The 26,126-nt window shown below is 37.0% G+C and overlaps 1 protein-coding gene across 1 annotated transcript in view; it reads left to right on the forward strand.

The window, feature by feature from the left end:
• DHX15 (DEAH-box helicase 15) overlaps positions 1 to 26,126 on the forward strand; it is a 61,610-nt gene that overhangs the window by 20,297 nt on the left and 15,187 nt on the right. The window contains exons 4-7 of the mRNA XM_042984848.1: positions 10,580 to 10,739; positions 12,774 to 12,992; positions 18,005 to 18,172; positions 25,450 to 25,536. Of these exons, the coding sequence (XP_042840782.1) occupies positions 10,580 to 10,739; positions 12,774 to 12,992; positions 18,005 to 18,172; positions 25,450 to 25,536 (634 nt within the window). The remainder of the gene's footprint in view (positions 1 to 10,579; positions 10,740 to 12,773; positions 12,993 to 18,004; positions 18,173 to 25,449; positions 25,537 to 26,126) is intronic.

Consider the following 26,126-nt stretch of genomic DNA (forward strand, 5'->3'; position numbering starts at 1 on the left):
AGCTGTTTGCCCAAATAAAACTATGTTTTGGATGCCGATCTTAAGCATTTCAGCTGAGAACTAGGAGGCTGTCTATGCATGTGACAAGTGGGGTTTGATGTTTTCTGTTTGCTTTCTTTTTGTCCGTTTTTTGGCATTAGAAATACATTAAAACATTGTAGATTCCACATTATTCAAAATATTGTGTGGTACCTTTCCATGTGACTATTTACATCTAGTAGTTGTCATTGTACTCAATATCCTGCTATATATAGGCTGTTGTGATTGTAGCAAGAGGACTGTTGTTTCGATGTATCAAATTGAACTTGATCCTATATAAATGTTGACTTATCCCATTACAGATGAAGGCAACATTAAGTACATAAAGGAACTGTGCTAGTGTCACCGGTTCTTCTCTGACTTGGTTGGGGGCTTAAGCTGTGAGGCAATTAAGAAGATAGTTTGACTCAGTCACATGAGTTGTGTAGATGATTTCACAGAGACAAGGTATTTCATCTCATTGGAACTGAGAAGGGTGGGAAGGCTTAGGTAGGCCGATTAACTAGGTAGATGAGCTAGGTTTTAAGTAGAGTAGAAGTTCCCACGCTACCTTGGTTCACAGCATCAGTGCTTAATAATGTCTCACTAATTGTTCATGGTAGCCTAGGCCTGAAGAAATAACTAAGAAGTCCGTTTATTTAGTAGTTCGGTCCTAAAAACTTACTAATAATATTTATGGCCTAACAACTTAGTAGCCATTTAAACAAACACCACACATACATCGGGAAAATACTTTTATTTCATTCTTAACTACCGTTGTCTATTAGTGTGATGTCTGCATCAGTCGAACACTGCAGTTTCTTAAACTTTGGGGTCACATTGGATACGGCCACCTTTATTTATTATTCCACACTGATATTTGCCTTATATTTGCTTTTTATTATAGCAACGATCAAAAATTGAGCTTTTCAAAGGTAATATCAAAAGGAATATAGCATAATGAACTACTGCTAGTAGTTCCTGTGGCATCACATTTTGAGTGTATGGAAAACAATTAATATAAATTGTTTGGAATCATTAATGTGAGAACATAATTAGTCTTCTCTCTGGACTAGGATATCATGGAGCAAATTGAGTCAGTTTACTAATAGCAAGTTAAGTGACCTGTCTATACTCAAAGAAGGAAGTAGTTTTCTCCTGACTGGATGTATAAATAGATGTTAAAGTTATACAGTAATCTAAATTTGGACTGTGCTAGGGGGTTATACATAAGCTGTCCTTCAGGAGATCTTAATATTGAACACAAGTGTATTTGATTTTTTTTTTTTTAATGCTTATTTTTGAGAGACTGAGAGAGCACAAACAGGGGAGGGGCAGAGAGAGAGGGAGACACAGAATCTGGAGCAGGCTCCAGGCTCTGAGCTGCCAGAACAGAGCCCGATGTGGGGCTCAAACCCATGAACCATGAGATCGTGACCTGAGCCAAAGTCGGATGCTTAACCGACTGAGCCACCCAGGTGCCCCTATTTTGATTTTTTAAAGTGCTGCGTTCACATGTATCAGGTTTGTAAAGTGTTGTTGTTGTTGTTTTTTAACATCATAAAACTATATTAATTGAGAAATACAGTGCTAGCATTTTGGACACATACAGAAGACTTTAAGTTAGTGATGAATCCAGAAATAGCCAGATCACCTTAAAGAGGTGAGTAATTTCCTGTTAAACTGATTTATATGTACTTAGAATAGATGGTCAGTTCTCTTATTTTTGTACCCACGACATATAGAAGTAAATGATATTGGAAGAAATTGTTGGAGGAAGGTAATTTGATGACTTTTAGTAGCTGCTGAATAAGTACAATAGCATTCACTGTGAGCATGTTTAAAAATTGGTAATTGACCATTTCATTATGTTGGTATTGTGAAAGATGGGTAGCGTGTGGGTGTTAGACTCACCATATTTATAGTAGTGAAAAGAGCTGTATTTTATAAAGTCACTATACTATATATGCTTCTTTCTTCTAATATAGTTCCTGGCAAGCGCATGCTGTTTTAGCTTTGTCATTTCTTCTGTTTCCTTTACTGCTGTTACTTAAAAAGTATTTTACTTATAGGGGCTTTAAACAAAAATAGGTTAGATGATATGGGGGGGAAAAGAGAATAAATTTTTTTTTGGGTTATAGTCTTAGAAGTCTTGATTCATTATAAAGAATATTGCACACAAAGCTGTTTGTGTAGCCATTTTAATGTGGGTAGTTTTTATCTTAAGTTTGTTTATTTATTTTGAGAGAGGCCCGCATGCATACACCCAAACGAGGGAGGGGCAGAGAGAGAAGCCCAAGCAGGCTCCACACTCGGTGTGGAGCCCCATGCAGGGCTTGATCCCATGAACCTTGAGATATTACCTGAGCTGAAACCAAGAGCCAGATGCTTGACTGACTGAGCCACCTGGGCACCCCTAGTTTTTCTTTTTCTTTCCTTTTTTTTTTTTTTTAACATTTATTTATTTTTGAGAGACAGAGCAAGACAGAGCATGAGTGGGAAAGGGGCAGAGAGAGAGGGGGACACGGAATCCGAAGCAGGCTCCGGGCTCTGAGCTGTCAGCATGGAGCCTGATGCCGGGCTCGAACCCACAGACTGTGAGATCATGGCCTGAGCTGAAGTCAGATGCTTAACCAATTGAGCCACCCAGGTGCCCCCTATTTTTTCTTTTAATAGAGCCACTCATATGACTAGATTGGATTGTAGTGGGTTAATCTAAAGATTTTAGTAAACAGTAAAATTTATACAACCTTAAACAGGTTCTGAATTATAACTTAAAACTTGTACATTCATTCATCAGTCTGTTAATGTAGGACTGACACCTTTTCCTTGAATACGGACCCTTTGTTTGGAGTTGAATTATGTAGTAAAATGTCTAGATCTTACCGTGGTATTTATAAACTTCACACACTTACAAAATACACAAGCGTTATCTTTCTGGAAATCAAGCGAATTCACCCTTTGAAATTCTAGAATTCCAGACTGCTTTTACTCTTATAGTTATGTCAAGCATTTGATAGTTGTGTGTGTGTGTGTGTGTGTGTAACAACTTTTTCAAGCTTTTCTGAGCACATAGCAGGACATGCATATAAAACTCTTTTCTGTGCTAAGAGTTTCCCATTTCATGTCAAGTATAATTATGTTGACCCAACTGGTAGGAACAGAGATGTGGCTATACCACTGTATGTTTTAAAGAGGGTATGATTATCTCGAGGATTTATTCATTAGATAAGAGGTAATTAAGAGTGTAGTGTGGACTTCTATATTGAGTATTTAACAGATGTCAGACAATTGGTATACTAGGTTCTTTTAAATACATTGTTTTGTTTAATTTAAACAAAAGCGACCGTATTCTCATTTTATAAATAGAGCATGAGAGAAGTTGGTCTTGTTCAAAGTCAGCTGCCAATAAGAAAGCAGGGACTTGAACCTAAGTTTGTCTTGCATCAAGGATATATTCTTAACCACTGTTACTCTTCAACCATCCTCATTCCTCATCTCCATGTAATTCTTTTATATGTAAGTATTTGGAAAGTGGTAATTGTAATTAAACAGTACCAGTCATTTATAATAGATAAACTTCAAAGTAGGTACCAAGAATTTCTTTGGGTCATGCTGTGTCAAGTTTTGGATTCTTAAGAAATGCAGTTTTATATTATCTGCATATTTAATTATGCCAGAATAAAGTCTATACTTTGAAAGGTAACCAAATCCTAACAGCATTGTAATGGCACTACATAACTAGGATTTTCAGAACTAAAGATTAACTTCTTCAGTGTTTATAGCAGGGCTGGTGTAAGACGTGGCTGCTGATTTCACTTACATTGTTCTAGAACGGTAAAAATAAAGTTGCCCTATTTCTTTTAATGACTGTATATAGTTTGTCAGATTCTATCGATGGATACTCAGATTTGGGGTCTTTGCTATTAAAAACACTTGCTGCCCTTCGTACCCTCTTAGAACCTTGTCCACGCATTTTTTCACACATGCGTAAATATATGTCTGAAATGAATTCCCTACAAATGAAATTGGTTGGGGCACAGGGTGTCTTTGAATTTTATTAGATTGCCAGATTGCCCTTCATAGATGTATCTACCCCAACCAGTAAATAATGAGCATGCAAGTGTCTATTCCTGTATTCCTTGCTGACACTGTGTTGTGGAACTTTTTTTAAAAAAATTTTTTGTTAATGTTTATTTTTGAGAGAGACAGAGACAGAATGCGAGTGGGTTGGGTCAGAGAGAGAGGGAGACAACAGAATCTGAAGCAGGCTCCAGGCTCCGAGCTGTCAGCACAGAACCTGACCCGGGGCTCGAACTCACAAGCTGTGAGATCATGACCTGAGCTGAAGTCGGAGGCTCAACTGACTGAGCCACCCAGGCACCCGTGGAACTTTTTATATTTGTCAGTATTATAAGTGAAAAATGAAATGTTATTATGGTTTTAGTTTGCGTTTCTTTTGTATGAAATTGAAATCTTTACATGTATTTGTAGCCATTTGTGTTTCTTTTTGGATCTAAGACCACTGCTTTTCTCAACTTTCCAAAAGTATTGCTACCTGCTTGACTGACAGTCATTTGTAAGGTGGTATTTTAAAATGCATCCCAATCACAGAGAAGGTAAATTTGAAAAAGTGTAGAGTACTATAGGATTAATAAAACTTGGTGTCTGTTCATATTCTTTGCCCATCTTTTTATGGTTAGCTGGCCTTTTTCTTAAAAAAAAATTTGTTTTAATGTTTATTTTTGCGAGAGAGAGAGAGAGAGAGAGAGAGAGACCGCGAGCGAGCAGGGGAGGGGCAGAGAGGGAGGGAGACACAGAATCTGAAGCAGGCTCCAGGCTCTGAGATGTCAGCACAGAACCTGATGTGGGGCTTGAACCCATGGACCAGACTGCGAAATCATGACCTGAGCTGAAGTCTATCTAATACTTAACCAACTGAGCCACCGGGGTGACCTGAGCTGGCCTTTTTCGTATGGATCGTAGGTGCTTTTAACAGAATAGCTTTCTCGATAGAAGTTGCAATTTTCTTAACAAAATTGGCATTCTGTATTTAAGTTCTAATTTTTGCTCCTGTTTTTTTGCTTTGTTTATCACACTTCATACCATGTAGAAACTTGAATTTTATACAAGTGCTTTTAATGAATTGAATTATTTGAATCCATGTGTTCCACTATTTACTGTTTTAGTTTGTTTTACACATCTTTGATCAATCTGGATATATATATATATATATAATGTATATATAAAATATATATATATTACAAAATATATATATATATTACATGTATATATTTTAGTTTATTTTGAGTGAGAGAGAGGAGAAAGAATCTTATGCAGGCTCTGCACTGTCAGCACAGAGACCTACTTGGGGCTCGAACTCATGAACTGTGAGTTCATTACCTGAGCAGAAATCAAGAGTTGGATGCTTAGCTGACTGAGCCACCGAGGCACCTCTATCTGGAGTTTTTTTTAGATGGATGTAAGGTTTGAGGTGGGGATTCAGGAAGGCACACAGTCTCTATCTCAATATATTCCCTCATCAGAAAACATAACACTGAGTTACTGGGGGTTATTTCCCCATATCGACACATTTTCATTACTCATAATTTGAGCATTAGTCATTGAGATTCATTAAAGTTATAAATAATTTGATAGGGTTCATTAAAAATTTAAAACTTTCTGGTGTACATTTTGGGAAACATTTTCACCTTTCTGTGGGATCTTTTTTATGATTCGTTCTTTGAACCAGACCACTTGAGAGAGATTTCAAAAAACTCTTACGTATATGTAAACACAAAAGTAAACAAATAATGCCTTTGCAGTATCTCATGTTTTGCCATACTTGGTTCACGTCAGAATTGGTGATACTGGCTGGTGTGAGGTTTGGCACTAGTTGTTGTACTATGCCATTTGCGTGTGCCCGTTACAAAAAAATACTCTAGTTAAGTTGATACTACTCAGCACGCTGAGGTTTTCTTTGGTTTATTTTCTTAATTAAACAGGGTTGGAAATAGGAACTGCTTTTGACTTGCTTTCCGAGCATGCTTTTGCTGCTTTAGGCATCTATTTAACATGCCTCTTATTTGCCTTGACTTAGAGTACTGTTTCTCATACTTTAGCGAGCGTCAGAGTCACATGAAAGCTGGTTAGAATAGATTGCTAAGCCTCATCCCCCAATTTGTGATTGTGTCAGGGGGCAAGACCCAAGTTTTGTATTTCTAACCAGTTCTCAGGTAATACAGATGACTTTTTAAGCGAGTCTTTGTTTCAAGACCGGAAAACACTGGATAACAGGGTATCCAGTCAAATGTAGAATTTGACTCTCTTGTGCAATTTTCAATTATTAGTCTGTCATTGAAACTTCAAAATTAGGTAATCACAGTTTTAATAGTGTGACACCCTATTTTTGTGACTGATGCCTTAGTCTGCATAAATACTCCATGATTATTATGAAAGGTGGTAAAACTTAAAAGGAAAATGGTTATAATTTATAGGATCACTAGTACCTGGTTCTGCCTTTTTCTGTGCTCTGTGTTAGGTTATTTATTTATTTATACATACGTGGAGGGCCTCATCTATTTAGTAGTACAGCAGATCATCGGGTAGCTTTTCTTTTTTTCTCAAGGTTAATAAAGGCCTTAATTTCTCTCTGTCTCTTTCTCTCTCTCTCTCTCTCTCTCTCTCTCTCTCTCTCTCTCTCTCTCTCTCTGTCTCACACACACACACACACACACACACACACACACACACACCCCTCTGTGCATAATTTAGCAAGGAAAGAAAAAACAAGAATCCATAAAGGATACGAGGGAGCAGTTCTGTTAAAACACAGATAAAGTGCTGTTCCATACAAAACAGCATAAAGAATAAGAATCAAGTCACTCTGAACACGAAGAAATCATCTCATAAATCATGTAGCCAAAGTTGCCAGTAAATCTGGTATTGGCTCAATTAGGCAAACTGCTGGATCCTTCCGTCTGTTTTCCTCTCTGTAGCATAAGTAAACGACACTGACAGCGGGCCAGAGGGGTCTAGATGGAAGGAGGAGTACAGAGAGGGAGGAAACCTGGGGATGATGGGTCTGTGGTCTTGCTCCCTGCCTCCCCTCTGGTTTTGAAATAGGCCAGGTCAGTTGGTTGTGGTCTTCATTATTTCTGACATTTTTGACCTGTTGAACGTGGGTCTTGATCTAGACCCTCATCCCCTCTAGTTTGCCAGTGAATATGCCTATACTTTGAACCTCTTATTGTACTTTGAAAAGTCCACAATGTTCCCAGAGTCAACGGCTTAAGTTCATACTAGTATACTTTTTATTTAAAATTTCAAAACCTCAGACATACAGCACACATAGAAGAATTTACTGCGTATAAATATAATACAATGGTAACGACTGCCTCAAGCCTAGTAATCAAAGCATGCCGTAAAGGAGTCTGTGATTGTGGTGACACACAACAGAAGGATTGTCACAAAACTCTCAAGGCCTAACACACCAGTTTTCCAATAAAATATACTTAAGTTTTTCAGATGTTAATAAGATACTCCAGTAGAGACAGAATTAGAATTTTGAAGTGATACATGAGAAAGATGTTAGTTAGATCTAAGGCAGAAATCTGTCCAGGTTTGGCATACACTTAAAGAGGGCATTGCTCAGTTTTCAAGTCAGATGGGGAGGGGGAAAAGGACATAGCTGTTTTTGGAGGACACTTTTATGTGACTTGCATCTGGTGCTGGGTTATTGATAGATCTAGTTCTGTTTCCCTGATGTAAAACAAAAGACCACCTAAGGGTTGGGATCAATTAAATCAGGGCCAAAAAAAAAAAAAAAAAAGTGCGGATGACTAACAGCATCCACTGTAGACAAAGAAGGACAGAGAAGAGTAATACTTTTGTTTGTTTTAATATAATCTCTGTTCAGTAGATCACAAACTTTTTTTCCCTATGTTTCCAACTCCCACCCCCACACTAGCTTACTTTTTGCTATTGTATTTATCCGTACATTTTCTTGGGACTTTGAGGAGAGTGTGTTAATGTAGGAGGGGCCCAGGATTGGGAATCAGTACAGTGATAACTAGTCTTAATAAGCTGCTTAATTGGCTTCAAGACCCTGGAAAGATTAACTACTAATATTGAATTTTGTTCATTGGAAAAGCAGCAGTATTGACTGTATTTTTAAGAGACCTTTCAACTTTAAAAATGTAGTTTTTCCTGAAGTTCTCTATAAGCACAAACAGTAAGTTTCTTACATTCCTGTGATAACAGGATAGCAGTAGATAACAGTAGCATCTCGTGGAATTGGATCATTGGGTGATGATCGAATATTGAGGTACTAGAGTAGTGTTGACAGTCTGTCTCTGGAGTCTGGAAGTCTGAGGGTTTGGTTGACCATTTAACTGAGTACATACACTATGCCTAGTTTCTAATAAAACATGGCAAATAGTTCCGTTAATGTACAGTATTGGTGTTCTGCCATTTACACCAATTCTCAGCATTTGTTCTCAGAAAAATATAAAAGAATGAGTATTTGGGTTAACTGTGCTTTTGAATGCTTTTACTTTATGCTGTTGAAGCTTGAGGAGTCTGAGCAGGAAAAAGATCAAAATAAAGAGAGTGGCTTTTTATCTTAATGTGTTTCAAGGAGTTTTCAAGTTCAAGTCTGATCTGTTATCAGTTCTGTGACTTTCTCATATTTTTAGTATGTGAGATTGAAGGTACATTTTTACAGTCTGAGGGTCTTACAGACTGGTAGCTGTTCGGTGGTTATTGCCTGTGAATGCTTGAACTTGATCTAACTGTACCTATTTCACTTCACTTCAAGTAAGTAATGTGCTACTGTTGGAACTATGTATTGAGGTAACTTGCTAATTAAAATGTCTTCAAAAAGATGACACTAGGATTCTATTTTGAAATGAGTAAACTTGGAAACTGAGCAGTATGGTGGTATGAATTTGATAGTATTTAAACAAATATTTATTGTTTGTCAAGTGACCAATTTGGTTTTTGTTCTTTTGGGTTTTTTCTTGCCTTGCAAGGCAACAGACAAGCGCTTTGTTGAGTCTGAGGAAGTTACTCGCAAAGTAGATGAAAACTGTATTACGTTTTGCTACTGAGATAATGTGGAAAAGGATTGCCTGTCTTATGTCAGTAATCACATCTGAAGACAGGAGAAGTTCTAAATATCCTCAAATAGATCAAAGCTATTTCAAAGCAACTACAGGCTCTAGTGTAGCTGATTCATGCTCTGTGCTGCCCTGTCATTAAGGCATTGAGTCATAGTTTAATTGGCACTGGTTTTTTTTTTCATGGTCTTAATATAAAATAATCTTGCAGGTAGTGCTGTGTCAACTCCAGAAACGTAGTTTGCTTTAAAAAATATGGCCAAAGAAGAAAGAAGCCTGAAATATATTGAGTAGGATGGGTTTGTTTGCCAAAAGTCTTATTAAATTTAGAATTAAGTTCAGGTGAATTAAAGAGAAGGATTCACTTCTATTGTACATTGTCAATTTGGTGAATTTAAGTGCTCCAACAGATGGCATTAGCTAAAAATACCAAGTTGGTCCGTGAAAGATTAGGTTAGGCTATTTTGTGAAAAGTAGAGACCCAAAATAGCAAAGTCATAAATGATGATTTCAGATTTTTATACTGTTTTTCAATTTGTAAATAAACACATTAATTGAATGAACTGTGACTTCAGCATTTGCAGGTGGACTTTATTTTGTCCACATGCCAAACAAAATATGGTTGTTTTGTGCTAGTGACGGTAGCAGGTGGAGTAGAAGGGATGGGAGATGGCTGCCCATACCGGTATTTGCAAACCACACTTCATCTGAGTGCTACATTAGCCAATTGGTCTTGAACCTTCTCTAAACCTGGTTTCCCTCTCTAGTTCATTGATTTAGCAGATGTCCTTTGCCTTTCTCTTTCATACATATTTATCACATTTCTATAGCACTAGTGCTGCCCCTTATTATCCCATGAATGTATTCCTTTTTGTGCTTCTTTGCCATCATTTCATTGAATTGGGTGGGGCTTGGGAAAAGAGATGGTACACTTACATGCTGTTCTAGCTCTTTTGAACCGAGTAGCCTATTGTTAGCGTAAGTGGGGAATTACTCCGGCTTTAAACAAATGTAAATTTGCATGTGGTAACATTTTAGTGTTGTTACAAAACAAGTGTCTTAGTTTTGTTTTGCGGGTTGAATATTTGTGTTTTAAATTTTGTACTTTAGACACTCATTTAAGTGATGACTTTTGCTTTGGTATTTGTGTGCAACCACGTGATCATTATATTCCATAATCAGATTTAAATTTGTTAACACGTTTTCACCATTACAGTCTCACTTGACAAGATTTTGTAGTGTATGACTTGTTTCATATATACTCTTTAGAAATTTTTCTTGATGGTTAATTTTGCAATTGATTATGAAACAATAGCACATTTGTTTTGGGAGAAGGTTTAATTTTGATTCACCTGATGTCTTTGCGTTTTATTTTTATGTCATGAAGTTCAGTTTTAAATGCCCTAAATGAACCTTGGCCAACTTTTTTTTTGTGAATATAGGTATATGACTGATGGGATGTTACTTCGCGAAGCTATGAATGATCCCCTCCTGGAGCGTTACGGTGTAATAATTCTTGATGAGGCTCATGAAAGGACATTGGCTACAGATATTCTCATGGGTGTTCTGAAGGAAGTTGTAAGACAGAGATCAGATTTAAAGGTGAAGTAATTTTTTTACTCATTTATTTCATAAAAAAAAGGTACATATAAAAAACAGAACACATGCTGATTACTCTAATCAACTGTAAAAGAAGGAACCAGTAAGTACCTGCGTTGGCATTTTTCTTTGTTTCTAATATCCTTAGCTGTGTCTTCATTTTAGACTTTAGTATGATTCCACTTTTTAGTAGTGTATTTTGAAGCCAAATCTTTTCCATTTCTTTTTTTTTTATTAAAATTTTTTTAAATAAACGTTTATTCATTTTTGAGAGACACAGACACAGTGTGAGTAGGGGAGGGGCAGAGAGAGGGAGGCACAGAATCTGAAGCAGGCTCCAGGCTCTGAGCTGTCAGCACAGATCCTGACTCAGGGCTCGAACCCACGAACTATGAGATCATGACCTGAGCCAAAGTTGGATGCTTAACCGACTTAGCCACCCAGGCACCCCCACCCAACCCTTTACTAAATATAGAAATTTCTTCCTATTAAGGATCAAATCTTTGTTCTGTCCCAACATAAACACATCCGTTATAACTTGTCACGTTGGGAAGTAGGAACAACTATACTCAGAACAAGCTGTTCCTCAGAAATGTGTTTACTTAACCTACTTGTCTCCACCAAGGCAGAAGGATTCTGGGTCTTAAAAATTATTATCCTAGTTTGATTTTGCTTCTAGAAATTTACATTTTTAAAGATTGAAGTACTATGAGTAGTCATTGATTAAAACTTAGGAGCCGTTGAAGTTTGTGTTTTGTTTTAATTGAAGTATAGTTGACACACTGTGTTAGTTTCAGATGTGCAGCGTAGTGATTGGCAGTGACAGTTCTGGGTGCTGTGCTCAACTCGAGTGTAGCTACCAGCTGTCACCACAGTGCCATTACAGTACCATTGACTGTATTCCCTATGCTGTACTGTTCATCCCTGTGACCTATTCATTTCCATAACTAGAAGCTTGTACCTCGCACTCCCCTGCACCTATTTTGCCCATCACTCCTCTTCCCTCTTCTCTGGCAGCCACCAGTTTGTTCTTTGTATTTATGGGCCTGTTTCTGCTTTTTGTTTTTAGATACCACATATAAGTGAAATCGTGTGAACTATTGAAGGTTTCAGGAAGGAAAGTCAAAAAGTAGAAATTAACACTCTAGTAGAATAGTTAATGGGAAAGCTTTTATTCAAGTAAATTTTTAATGGCTTCTATAATGTGTGATTTACAATGGAGGGAGGGTGACTGCATAGTTTTACATCCTTGGCACCTGAAGAGCCTTTTGTGCTGTGGCTTTTTTACAACAGTGCAGAAAATCCCTGTTTAATTTAGGAATTTTTCTAAAGAAGTCATGCTTATTAAAGATGATTTGGAGAGAGGAGAGTAAATTTATATCTGCCACAGATTTTTTTTATTTTTGCATCCTATGTTTTCTGTGTACAAGGTTGTCATGTCCTGTTTTAATAAACATAGCAGTAGTCGTACTGTTTATTAGTGTTGCTTTTACCAATCCCTTTTATACATTATGTTAACCTTATGTAAACAAATATGTTATGTATTTTATAAACTTGGGTTTTTTTTTAATGTTTATTTATTTATTTTGAGAGCAAGAGAGAGAGCATAAACGGGAGAGGGCAGAGGGAGGGAGGGAGACAATCCCAAGCAGCCTTCGTGCTGTCAGCACTGTGCCCAGCGCAGGGCTCCATCTCATGACTGTGAGATCATGACCTGAGCTGACATCAAGAGTTGGGTGCTTAACCAACTGAGACACCCAGGTGTCCCTAAACTTTGGATTTTAAGGTATTGTTTCATGAAAATATAGTTTATTTATCAGATATCAGGTTTATTTCTTATTTTTTAAAATGTAAGTGTTTTACTGTAGCTCAGTGTCTGTATTTGATTTTTTAATTGGTTTATTTGTAGGAAGGCTTTTGTAGGCTTTTTTATAATTGATGTATATAGAAGAGTAAACATTTGCTTGTCTTTTTTTCCTGAAGACCATGGGAGAATCCTTGAAGACAACTTTAAATAATTGACTGTTTTCTTTGCAGGTTATAGTTATGAGCGCTACTCTGGATGCAGGGAAATTCCAGATTTACTTTGATAACTGTCCTCTCTTAACTATTCCTGGGCGTACACATCCTGTTGAAATCTTTTATACTCCTGAACCAGAGAGAGATTATCTTGAAGCAGCCATTCGAACAGTGATCCAAATTCACATGTGTGAAGAGGAGGAGGGAGATCTTTTACTTTTCTTAACTGGTCAAGAGGTATCGTCATTGTTTGCTTCATTATTTAGCCTTTAAACATATTAAATTCAACTTTTTAAGCCCAAGAACTTGGCATATATTAACCACATATTTCTTATCCCATGGTATGAAGTTTCTCTTCAGCCTGATGGCATTTATATATGAAATACATAACCCCTTTGTATACTCTGTGGATACCTCTGTGTCATTAGTGTTAATTACCCTGAGAATAAATTGTTTTAGAATTTCACGATTTAGCAGCTGTAGTCTCGACTTTGGAGAGATCTGGGTGCGGTAAGTAGTGATGTGTGGTAATTTGCAGTTTTGCTGAGGTATGAATTTGATCCACACAACCCCTATGAAGTCGGGTTGTTACGTTAGCTTTTGAATGAACTTGAGTAACTTGGATGCCCATCCAACGTCAGAATGAATGTTTGTGTTTTGGTTTGGTCATCTGTGTGCGCGCTGAGGATTGTAAGGAATCGTTGAAATTTTTTAGTTAGAATTTACCCGTTTTAAGATACACGTTTTATTCTCAGATGCTGCATGTTTTAAACTTCTTTCCCACGGTAGCTTTATAGGTGTGCTGTGACATTCTGGAGCTGAAGTTGAGGAAAAAGCTGTCTGGATAAATCCGTTTCAGAGAGCCTTTTGGTGGAGGCTGTTCTTAGAATTTGTCTTCTGTTTCAGTAGGCTTTAGGGGTTTTCTAGAATGTGCTTCTCAAACTGACATACGTGCAGATCACGTAGAAAATTTGCAGATTCTGATTCAGTAGGTCGGGTGGAATCTGAGACTGTTGCTGACAAGCTTCCGGGTAATGCCGAAGCTCCCCAGGTTTGAGTCGCACAGGTTCTAGAGCGGCGTTGTTCTGTTAGACCTTTTCTCAGTGCCACACGTGTTCTGTAACTGTGCTGTTCAGTGTGGTAGTCAGCGGTAGCGTATGGCTTGTGAGTGTTTGAATGTGGCTAGTGAGAGGAAGGACTAAATTTTAATTTTACAGCATTTGAATAAAGAGCTACCTGTGACCACCCTTTTCCTGTTTCAGTTTTTGTATGGCCCATTAGTTAAGAATTTTTTTTTCCGTTTTAAGTTTATTTATTTATTTTGAGAGAGGAGAGAGTAAGAGTGCGGGGGAGGGGCAGGAGAGAGGATCCCAAGCAAGCTCCTAGTTGCCAGCCTGGAGCCCACACACTGTGAGAGCGTGACCTGAGCTGAAACGAGAGTCGAACACTTAACCGACTGAGCCACCCGGGTGCCCCTGTTTTCACATTTCTAAAATGTTGTAAATAAGACCAAACAATGTGCAACAGACAGGCTGTGTGGATGCAAAGCCTGATGGTTTTGGCCCTTATGGTAAAAGGTCTGAACTCTGCCCCAGAACATTTCTCAAGTGTGGCCAGTGGACTGCCTGCCTGGGGAAGGAGAGTTTGTTAAAGCAAGTTCTTGGTCCTGTTCCAGACTTGCAGAAATAGGTGAAACCTGAGGCCAGATATAGGAATCTGCATCTTTGATGAGGTCTACAGGCCACTTTTATATTTCCTTAGGTTTAAAGGTCACTGTCCCAGAGGAATGTTTAAGCCTGTATAATTCCTGTAGTACGTTAATGACACAACTCTGGACAGGGTTGTGGGGAATTGCCCTAGTTCTCCCAGATACCAAAATCAGAGGTCTTCTGTGTGATTGCCTGCCTCTGTTGGAATGTGAATTATTTTATTTGTATTCAGTTTCTACGGGAATGCTTGGTATACATAATATTTGAGCAAATGCTATTGCTTTAAGAGCTAGAAATGTTGAGTAATTGTTTATCCCCGCATTTCTTCAGTATTCATGTAATTTACGATTTGTGTCCCATTGGCCGTGGTTCCTTTTCTATAGAGCAAGGGTTTTCAACCTCAGCGCTGTTTACCTGGTAGTTCAATCAGTATTTTTGTTGTGGGGCGCCCTGTGCATTGTGGCATCTTTGGCCTTATCCGTTAGATGCAGTAACATTCCCTCCTCCGGTTGTAGCAACCAAAAATGTCTGCAGACATTGCCACATGTCCCCTGGGTGGAAAATCATTCCCAACGCAGTCATACTTTTTCTTTTGGGATATAAAACGTGTTGCAAATTCAGTTTTACGGATACACCTCTGTTGCTACTAGTCTTCCTTTCTATGTGTTTTGAATGGAAGAATTTTTATATATTTTGTAAACAAGAGTACCAAATGCTTTTTTGATGGCATATAAACAGTATGTATGCTCTAATGCAGTGTTTAGGTTGTTGAGGTCTTTTTGTCCTTTTGTATCTGGTCTCTAGTTTCTTCATCTAGAGTGCATAGCGTATTTTCTTAAACGACTTCTTAAAATAGCCATTATATTCAGATAACTAAGCAAATTAGAATTTTATCAAATATCAGATGGTCTCATGAAAGGTTTTTCTATGATTTAACTTCATATACTTGATATTTTGGCAGCCATCCCATATTTGGGAAAAGGGAGTAAGCCCCATGGTTTTCAGATGTGTGCTGGAGTATATGTTTTCCAGTGAAGTTATTAACTGTAATTGTGAACTAGTTTTGCGTGTGCCCTGTTATATTTTTAAATACCCTTTAGGTGACTAGGCTTGAATTTTGAAGATCATTAGGGAGAAAGTAGCAGAGTACCTAATGTATTTTGTTTCACTGATTGCGTTTAGTAGAGCTGACTCAAAGACATATAAAATACTATTTTTCCATGGCTGTGAATCTGTGTTACTTTTACATGGTCAGTTAAATGGTAGACTCCTAGAATTCTCAGGACTCTTGTCTTCATAAATTTGAATAGCACCCATAAAATTTAGTTTTCTCATGAAATTTTAAAATGATTTTTTACGAGCATTTTACCATTTTGACCACTTAAACAGTAATGCTTGTGTGCTAATCTGAGTAAAGTTGGGTAAAGGAGATCAATCTTAATTGGTGAAAGGTTGGGAAGAATTTGAATTCTAGAATTTCTTTGTGTTATTTTATGTTAATGCATAAAATCTGGACTTATGATTAAAATTAAAAGTCCTTAGGGAAGCTATACTTCTGAATTAGAGAAGAGTGATTGTAACTGAAATATCAATTGTTTGTGATATGAAGATGTTGAAACCATTCTTAAAGCAGCACGTTCTTTTACCGTGAATTTTGATGAATAAAATGTCTTTTCCATATGCAGTGAGTTCAGCCTCCTCAAATTACTAGTCCAAATTTATTTATTAACCTATATTAATACTTTTGGAGCTGAAAGTCGTAAAAACTCCTGAGCTTCTGTCTCAACACTCAGTCTTGCTCAAAACTAACAGATGGTTGCTTTATGCTGATGAATGTCAATGAGCTTTGTTCTTTTCTGAACTTCCCATGTTGACTGTGGGAATTTGGTAAACTTAAGGAAAAATTTTGTTGCAGTTTTAAAAGTGTTTAGAACTTTGCTTATATAAAAAACATAAGTGGTGTCGGAATTTTTTCCTCTCAACTTTAGAGATATCTTTATGTCCCATGCAGTAGTGCTTTTGTTTTAACTCTGTACACATTTGACACGTTGGATAGCCTAGTCCAAGTAAAACTGGAGTTACCTTGTTAAAATTCTGGAATCTGCAAATGTACGATTTTGGGTACTTTGTTTTCTGATATATGACATCTGGATGTTTGCTGGCATTGGACCTTTTATTGTCTGGTCAAATACATGTTTAATTAAGTAAATTAAAAACATTCTGGATATTGGAATCAGTTTTTTCCTATTTTCTTTTTCTTAATTTTAGAAAAAAACTAACTTGGGGCTTATATCCAAATCTTTTTGATTTGGAAGAGATATAATTTTGTATTTGCATACCAGCAGGGGGCATTCTAATCTAGATACAGCATTTAAAAGCTTTTTTTTTTTCCCTAAAAATATTTGTTTTATTTGTTGTAGTTTTTCTTTCAATCAGTAGCAGTCTTTGATTTTCTTTTAAAACTTCAGATTTCAAAGGGAACTATTGACATCAAGTCCTTAATAGTAATTTTCTGTGTGATAATTATCTAAGACCCTTATCTGTTTTTTAAGGAAATTACTGTATTTGAACGAGAGGGGAAAATTTTTGTTCTTAAGTGCCCAGAAACTTTGTATTCTTTAGCATGGAAACGGAATTGCATTTTGATTTAAAATCATTTCAAGGAAAATCATTTTAGTTTGATGTAATAAAAATACAGACTACATTTACCCGATGCATTTTCCCCCTTTTTTGTTTAATCATTCTGATTTTTAAATAAGAGATACTTTGTTGATAAAGATAGCTTCTGATTGGGTCGTCCATTGGATAGGCTTCCACATTATTTAACATACTTCTGAGTATAACCAAATTAAGGTTTCAGTAAAATTTAAATTTCTGGGTCTCCCCCCCCCCCCCCATTTTTAAGTCCCCTTCCACTCCCTTAGAGCTTTCACCTACCTCTCATTTTCTGTCTCCCACACTCTTGAGTAATCATTGTGTGTCTTCTCTTTAAAACCTGGATTTGAATGCAAATGCATTGCGATTATATTCTGTGATGGGGAAGTTTTTGAAGATGCTAAGTTATTTGGGTTAGCCTACTTCTTAAATATCTGTGTTGATACTGTAAAGGTGTTTGTTCTCATTAGGCACAATGAAGCAAATCTTCCATATAATTACATTAGCGATACGTGACATTAAAGCCTAATTGGCTTATTTAAAATATCTAGCACATCAATTTCTTTTAGATTGTGAAAATTGAAAAGGTTATGAGTGCAGTTAAATATTCCTGGGTGAGAAATTTCAATTTTAGTACAATTTGTTGAGAATTAATTAGGACATTTGACTAGAAGAAAAAGAGTGTGGAATGCCAATAAGATAGTTATCTATTTATTTGATTATAGAAATGAAAATTTCTTCAGTAGTTTTGGAAACCCAGTGAGGTTTACCTAGTTTGGATTTACCAAATTCGAAATAAGCTGTACAGAATTAAGATAATGGTAAATACTTACATGTTTCAGTGTGTATTTGTTTTGTTTTTACACTCAGACTTTTATTTTGTAGGAAATTGATGAAGCCTGTAAGAGAATAAAGCGTGAGGTTGATGATTTGGGCCCTGAAGTTGGTGACATTAAAATCATTCCATTATACTCTACACTTCCGCCTCAGCAGCAACAACGCATTTTTGAGCCTCCGCCTCCAAAAAAGCAGAATGGAGCGATTGGAAGAAAGGTTAGCATAGAAATGTTCTCTGTAAACATTTCATTAATACAGAAAGTGTATCGAAGTATGAAAGTATGAGATATGAAAGTATATTGAATTATTAAGGACTAAGTGATGGCTGATAGTGATCTGGATCGCACACTACAAAATCTATTTCAAATGCAAATGTTAAACCATATATTTAGGTGGAATTTTGCATAACTTTTGACTATAAAGTAAGAGCATGTACTGTTTCCCATTCCCTCCTTACTAAATGGGAGTTTGATTAGAATGGCTAAAGAAAAGAGGGAGATGGCCTAGTGTTGTCTTTCTCTCCATTAGTAAGTGGATTTCTTTAGAGCTGGAATGTAGATTCTCTTAGTATAGATGTCTGCCTGGCATAGGAAGGGAGCAAGGGTTTTCCAAACCTGTTTCTGGGCTCTTTGTTGGGATGGGACGGGTATCTGAGTTCCAGTTTGAAACAGAACAGCTATCCTTTTATTTTTTTTAAGAGCTGGGTGTTCTAGTAGATTCTTTGAAAGTAAAATTACATTGCTTGAAAAGGTTTGAAAAACACTAGTGGAGTCAGTCATTAGGTTAAATAGTAGCTGTATATGAAATTTGTGAAGATTCTTGATCTCTGGATTTAAAGTTTTCATTTTTTAAAAACAATTTTTTTTAACATTTATTTATTTTTGAGGCGGGGGGGGGGGGGAGACAGCGCATGGTAGTGGGGGAGGGGCAGAGAGAGAGGGAGACAGAATCTGAAGCAGACTCCAGGCTCTGAGCTGTCCGCACAGAGTCTGACACGGGGCTCAAACCCACGAACTGCAATGCAAGATCATGACCTGAGCCGAAGTCGGATACTTAAGCAATTGAGCCACCCAAGCATCCCTTAAAGTTTTCCTTTTTGAAAGTAGGTATAATTTACCTTCATCATCTTGGGAGATTATTATCAAGGATTAAGCTTTGTGTATACAGTGTACTACTATATCTAGAAGAAACTAGTCCTTCATGGTAGCTGCCATAAATTCCTTGAATATATTCACGTAGAAAAAAGTCTCAGTTGAAATATTACTTACTTATGATTTACTTATCAGTCAGATTTGGAATTTATTGCTCTCTTATTTCTATATTCAGGACTAACAGAGTCTCACAACTTTTTTCTGCTTTTTTTCAATCTTTTGCTAATGTTTATCATGATTATTGAAAAATTACACATTATCAAGGTACTTAAATATATCAGGGCTAATTATTTCTTTACATGGTTGTGTAAAAGTTAAATGAACCAGATACATTTTTCAAATTAAAGGAACTTACTGAGAGGGTATACAACACCAGCTTAGTGGAGTGTAAATTAACAAGAGATTGATAAGGAAGAAATCAGCCTTCTGAGTTTTTCAGATCAGCAAGAGTAGTGAATATGACTTAAAAAACTGTCTGATCAGAGCTTCATTATGTTGAACTTTTCCAGTTATTTTAGTCGTAGTGCTGTTTCTAGAACATGTTAAAATATTTTTCCCTGTTACTTTATGTGCATTCTGAACTTTGGGGAAAACTTGAAGTTTAAGTGATAGTTTTAGTATACAGTTCTGAAGTTGATCTGTTGACTGAAAAGTACTTGTGGAATTCTTAGCATAATTCTGTATCAGTGGTTGCATATAAAGTAGCTGTTTTCTTATATATTTCAATAGTAAAGAGGAGTAGCCTGCAGGCAGATGATTAAATTTTTCTTGAAATCATGTACACTTTGCATATCTGCATTTGTTTTAATTTGATGGTTTTTTTTTAACCACTGAGTAAAATTACATATATAGCAAGATTTGCCAAATTTGTGTCTTTTCGTGTAGTTCTTTTTATTCCATTTTTAGGTTACTGTGAGAACTTAAAAGGGCCTGAGCTTACTGAAATATATTTCACATCTGAGCTCTTTTGCTCTGTTAATTATCAGTGTATTGGAAAGTTAAGTTCAGTCTGCTGCCAGTCCAGTAGATGATACGTTTTCTAGGATCTTCAGCTTAAGCTCGTGGAGTATAATTGAACTCTTGCTTTTTGTGTTCTTTTAAATCATAAGGATATTGAGGAGAGTTTTGTCTTCCTGAAAAGAATAACTCAGCAGTAGTTGGATATATGTGTGGTGAAGGCCATAGATGATGAGGGGGCCACTGGAGTCCCCAGGGCTTGGGGAATCCCATCCTGGGCTTTTAATTCAGAGTCAGACCAAGGGCCATAGTGCTGCTTCATCATCCATTGATGGTGTTTCATTCAGCTAAGGCTACAGGACCTCTTGCTGGGAAATCATGTTCTCTTCTTGGCATGAGTCAGCTTCATCTTCCAGCCTGAGAAGAGCATTATCACAGCCCTCCTGGATGGACCCAGGAGAGGGAGGGAGGACTTCATTAGCGCTTGGTGTGTCATTGTCATGCGAAAAAAAGAGCTTTGAAGCCTGGCACGTTTAAGGAAAAGTAAACGTCTTTATGGAAGCCTAGTTACAGAGAAAGATTCACTCCTCCAGTCCTGTTTTTGGTGCCAGGTGGAGAAGTTGCCTGGAGGAAGGTAGGAGTGCCAGCTGAGACCCAGAGATAGCAGAAAAACACCCCGGCCAAGTGCCGTGACTGGCACGTATGACGAGCCGATGACCTAGCAGGCGACCGTGACCCTTAGGGAGGTCAAAGGGATTAGTGGGACTTTGGGGGAAGGCGGAAGGGTATGGCGGAAGATGCAGAGGTTCTGTGAAGGCAAGTGGCTGGGTACTGGAACAGGAAGAACTGGCATTCTGTTGCTGTTTTCCTGTTGCGCTATTTTAAACAAAAATGCCACAAGTTTGATAATGTCCTGTTTATATTATAAAATATAGGGCTAGAGGCCAAGGCTTGCTGCTTCTGTCATGAATTCATTATACTGCCAGTTACTAGAATGGAGCTTTCATTCATGAGTGTTAAACTGTCACTGATTGATATTCACAATTGATTTAAAAGTACAAAGGAATGTTTAGGGATTTATGTTCTGCTTCCAATTGTGTAAAACAAAATACAATTTGATTCTGTTTTTCGTTAAATTTGTTCTAATATAAGGATACTAGCTAGCATAAAGTAGAAGGTAATAAGTTAGAACGTTTGGAACAAAGAGAATATTTAATACAGTTTTTAAAATTCCACCAAAATATTTAAGTATAATTCCATGTTTATATTGGGGCACCTTTTGTAAGTAGTGCCTTGTTATCTTACTGAATGTATTAACTTATGAAAAATAGAGTTTATAATATGATTGCAGTAAAAGAAGCAAGACAGCTTTTTACTATTAAAGTTTTAAAATGTAGGCTCTATTAAAGGTAAAGTTTTATGGGCATTGGGGACTTTAACTAGCATTCCTTTTGCAAATAGTTACTGAGTTCCTTTTACATGGACTTCTAACACAGCACTGCTGGTAAACAGCTTCAAAGTTTCAGTGATCAAGAAAGTTGAGAATGCATGTATTTATGTGAGGGTAGATCATGTTACCTGTTTTTGTTTATTTATTTGTTTAATGTTTATTTTTGAGAGAGGGGGGGAGTATGTGCATGGGAGGGGCAGAGAGGGAAGGAGAGCGAGAATCCCAAGGAGGCTCTGCCAGCACAGAGCCCTACATGGTGCTCAGACCCATGAACCTTGAGATCATGACCTGGGCCTAAATCAGGAGTCAGACGCTCAACCAACTGAGCCACCCAGGCACCCCCATTTTACCTGTTTTGATCATGCTTGACATTTATTCACGTATTTGACTTTCAGCTCAAGCTACAGTAGTTTTATAGAAGCATTAAAGTTTGCTCATCAATAAATTACTTGTATGCATCTTTTGACTAAGACTTAGAATTGCTGTTTTATAGATTTGATGTTATTAAAATCCAGCAACTATTCTTTAATTTCACTTAGTTTTCATTAATTTTGTCCATACAAATAGCTGATTTTTCTGTAGCTTATCTTACAGTTTACTAATTAACATGGCTCAATGCATACACTGCTCAATAAAAAAGAGAAATGGCCCTTGTGGAGATGGTTCTGTAGTTTTAAAGAGAGGCTTAATGATCCACTATCTGAAGATAACTTAGTGTGGTGCTGCTGGGACGTGTACAAATAAAGAAGTTAATGTCCTTACTGAAGTGGCGACCCCCGCAGAGTTCCCTGGGGACTAAAAATCCAGACTAGTTGAACCTAAGTGCATTATTGTGTCCAAGTAGAATTCAAGTAGAGCAACTCAACGAACTCTGAGTTCTACTTTCAAGTGGAATTACTGAAATAAGTCAAAGTGGATTTCTTTGGAAGGCGTGTTATTGAGGGGGAAGAGGATACATCTAGATGAAAGTTTAATCTTAACACTTCACATAAAAACATAAAATTGGCAGTGACGTCAAACTTGTTTCCACAGAGTTTATTCTATATTTAGGGGTTATTTACCTGGAATAATTGCTTGGCCAATGAGGTTTGAACACTTTTTAAGGTTCTTTGAGTGCGTATTGCCATGTTACAGTCTAGAAAGCTTATCCCATTTATATATATTCCCATTGTTCATATGTAGGTCCCTTGATAAATTCAGGATCATTTTGTGTTCTGGCCAGTTCCTAATTAGATCATATGCCACTTAACATCTAGAACATACTTAGGCTTGCATTAGTCCACTGCTAAGGTTTCAAGGGAGCTGGGTAACTTTTATCATCTCCTTTATTTGTTCTCAGGCGTTATGTATGTAGGTTTTCTTTCGGCTTAGCTAGTATTGCCTCTCCATCTCTAGTAGTAGAGTTATTATTAGAAGAAGCACCCTGAAAGTTGTACAGTTTGTTATGTGAGTTTTTTCCTCATTTTGTCCCCAAACCTACCTCCCATGGTTTCAGAACCCTGCCTTTTTTCTCCTAGACACCTTAATAATTATTAAATCAGTATGGTAGGCAAGTCCTGCTCAGATGTTTTTTAACCAATTTTTCTTTGGGGAAAAAACGTGAAAGTCCTATTTCTCTGGTCTTTTTTAACATTACTTTGACTTTTGGGTAGCAGTAGACTATCGATAATGACCTGGGGTTTGCCAGGATGACCTAATCCTGTGATTCTTAAGCACTTGGGGAAATCACAAATCCACACCTCCTTGTAAGTACGCTATGATTTGTAACATACACACCAAAAGGAGATGCATGCACATGAAATGAAATGATTTTATGGAGGAAAATTATTTTTAAGTAACTCTAAAGAATTGATGTCATCAAGAAATTTTTATCACACTAACTGTATTCTGTTGTAGAAGAAACCTGTGAAATGTAATTTTTTCATTTCCTCCATTGTTCTAAATATATATCCAGAACCATAGTAATTTCACCCCAGAATTCCAGAAGACTCTAAGAAATCACAAGCATGTATCTGGTTCTGTAACAAGTTTATAAGGAATTTTTACATTTTTTATGCAATTTTATTTGTTACAACTTTGTCTTATCTAGATTAATATGCAGGAGTAAAAAAAAAAAAAACGGTAATTGAGGTTTGGGAGTGTTAAAAACCTTTCCACTAGAACTCATCTTTGTGGGCTTGCTCCCCAGCTCTGCCACCTGACTCCTAAATTCATTGCCCCTTCCACCACAGGACGCTGACTTTGTAGAAGAATATTAAACTCAGGATAGTTATTCAAATTCACCTGTCAACCTTATATGCTTTGCTTATGTTTGCTTCAGTTCTAGCGATTGAGCCGTGTGCGGATCATCTAAATGTCTTGAAAAATATTTCAGTAACCTCAAACCTCCATGTTTCTTCTCTGTTTGCTCGTTAGCAGTCTTTGCAGCTGCCCAGTGAAAAGAAGGATTTTGGTTTTAGATACGTGAATGATTCTAAAATATTACCCTGTTAGTGGCTCCCTAGTAAGCTTTAAGACCTCCATGATGGCCTGGCGGTACGAGTCCTTTAATTTTTTAGTTGTGCTTATGGACATTTCTGCCCATGTGCTCGAGTTTGAGCTGAGTTCTTCCCGGCTCTCTTGCGGCAGATGCCACCCTAGCCTCGAGAAGTTTCCTAAGTGCCGTTTTCTCAGTAAGCTTCCTTTGTCTTCGCTGTGGAATTAAACCCTTTTTAAGTCCCACAGGGAATCTTTGGCGTCATTTACACTTTCTGTCCATGTCTAATCTTCCTTCACAAAATGTAAAAGCTGTAAGAGCAGGCTCTATATCTGATTCATCTTCTGTGTCAACTGCTTGCATATATAGGCATCTTCCCTTAATGGCAGTTTTCTGTTCCTGAAAATCAAATGTTCTGGGAAAAAATACTAATGAGAATCCCATTTACTTACTGTTTAAGAAGAAAAATTGCATGACATGTTAGTCTCAAAGCCCAACCAGTTTCCTAAAATATATCTAAAATCCATCGTATATTTACATAAAAAAAAAACTAGCTACCGTATTAGTATGTAAATGATTTAAACATTATTCCCTGGCAATAAAAGGTTCAAATGATTCTTGATGGTTGGTATGCAGTGATGTTTTGTTTGAGACTGTACTCTTTTTAGAAAAATATCTACAGTTGATTCTTAAGATTTGCCAGATCTTGGAGTAGAACTTGAGATTTGACCCCCCACCCGCCCCCTAGCCTTCATGTGCCATTTTGTTTAAAATGTTGAGTTTTGGTGATACAAAGTTTCCTTATAAATATTGTCAGAAAATATTGAAATATTGAAAGAAAATACTGAAATGTTGTAGAGTTTGGATAATAACCAAATAGTGTTCTGTAAGGGAGGCATTTCTGTAAGGTAAGCTTGTGTTACTTCGTTATTTTTCTTTCGATGCTATCCTTAGGTTTAAGAAATCAAAACATAATGTGATTGAATGATAACCTGAAGTAATAGCTTTTGTTGAGAAAGAAATTTGCTGTAATGGACTAAATGAAATTTTGAATCGAGATCTTAAATGTTAATTTGTCTTGATATTGCATTGGCTGTTAAGGATGAAACCTTATTTTTAGTTTATTTACTGGATTGAAATTCATTGTTCAGTAGAAGTTCGTGGCTATTTTTTTTAAGTTTATTTATTTATTTTGAGAGAGAGAGAGCCGAGAGTGAGCGAGCGCACGTGAGTGCAGGGGAGGGGCAGAGAGAGAATACCAAACAGGCTCTGCACTGTCAGCAAGGAGCCTGATGCAGGGCTGGAACTCAGGAACCAGGAGATCATGATCTGAGCTGAAATCAAGTGTCAGACGCTTAATTGGCTGAGCCACCCAGGCACCCTGTCATAGCTATTTTTACTGTCATTTGAATTTTACCTGATTTGTAATACAATTTATGTACTATTTATTTCTTAACAGGTAGTTGTGTCAACTAACATCGCAGAAACATCTTTGACAATAGATGGTGTGGTATTTGTGATCGATCCTGGATTTGCAAAACAGAAGGTACATATGTTGGTACTTTAGTTGTATACTTTATTAAATTAGTGTTAGCTTCACAGTACTTACTATCTACTCATGTAATGACTGGAATTTACTTTTTAGAATTTTCTGTTGTGTTTTGTTTTCAAACGTCAGTGGTGATGAGCTCTTTCTGTTCTAGCTGGCTCTCATTTCGTAAGCCCAGGCATGATGTTTAGTCCGAGGCTGCTTTTCTTTTTCCTGTAAGATTGCTTTGGCCTTTTTGTTTTTGTGTAGTAATAAGGGAACAGGATTGTCATCCCTGTAGATCAGTCACTTCCCCTTTGAAATTAGGGATTCTGTTATTGCCAGGCATAGTATCTGAAAAGGTGTTAATTTCTAGTTTACAGTACTGAATACCAAGCACTTTGGCCAAATGGAGTGACTACTCAGTAAATAGTGTGTTTGTTCTGTGATTCACAGATCTTTGATTATATTTGATTACATTTTGTAGGTATAATTGGGAGAATTTGTTACACGTAGTGTTTGTCTCGGATGGAAATTTTTCTCTTTAAATTGGCAGTATGTAACTGATTTCTTGTGGATTAGGTTCAAAATATATTTCTTGAACGTTC

The sequence above is a fragment of the Panthera tigris genome, chromosome B1 (assembly GCF_018350195.1).
Source record: "Panthera tigris isolate Pti1 chromosome B1, P.tigris_Pti1_mat1.1, whole genome shotgun sequence".
NCBI classification, from domain to species: Eukaryota; Metazoa; Chordata; class Mammalia; order Carnivora; family Felidae; genus Panthera; species Panthera tigris.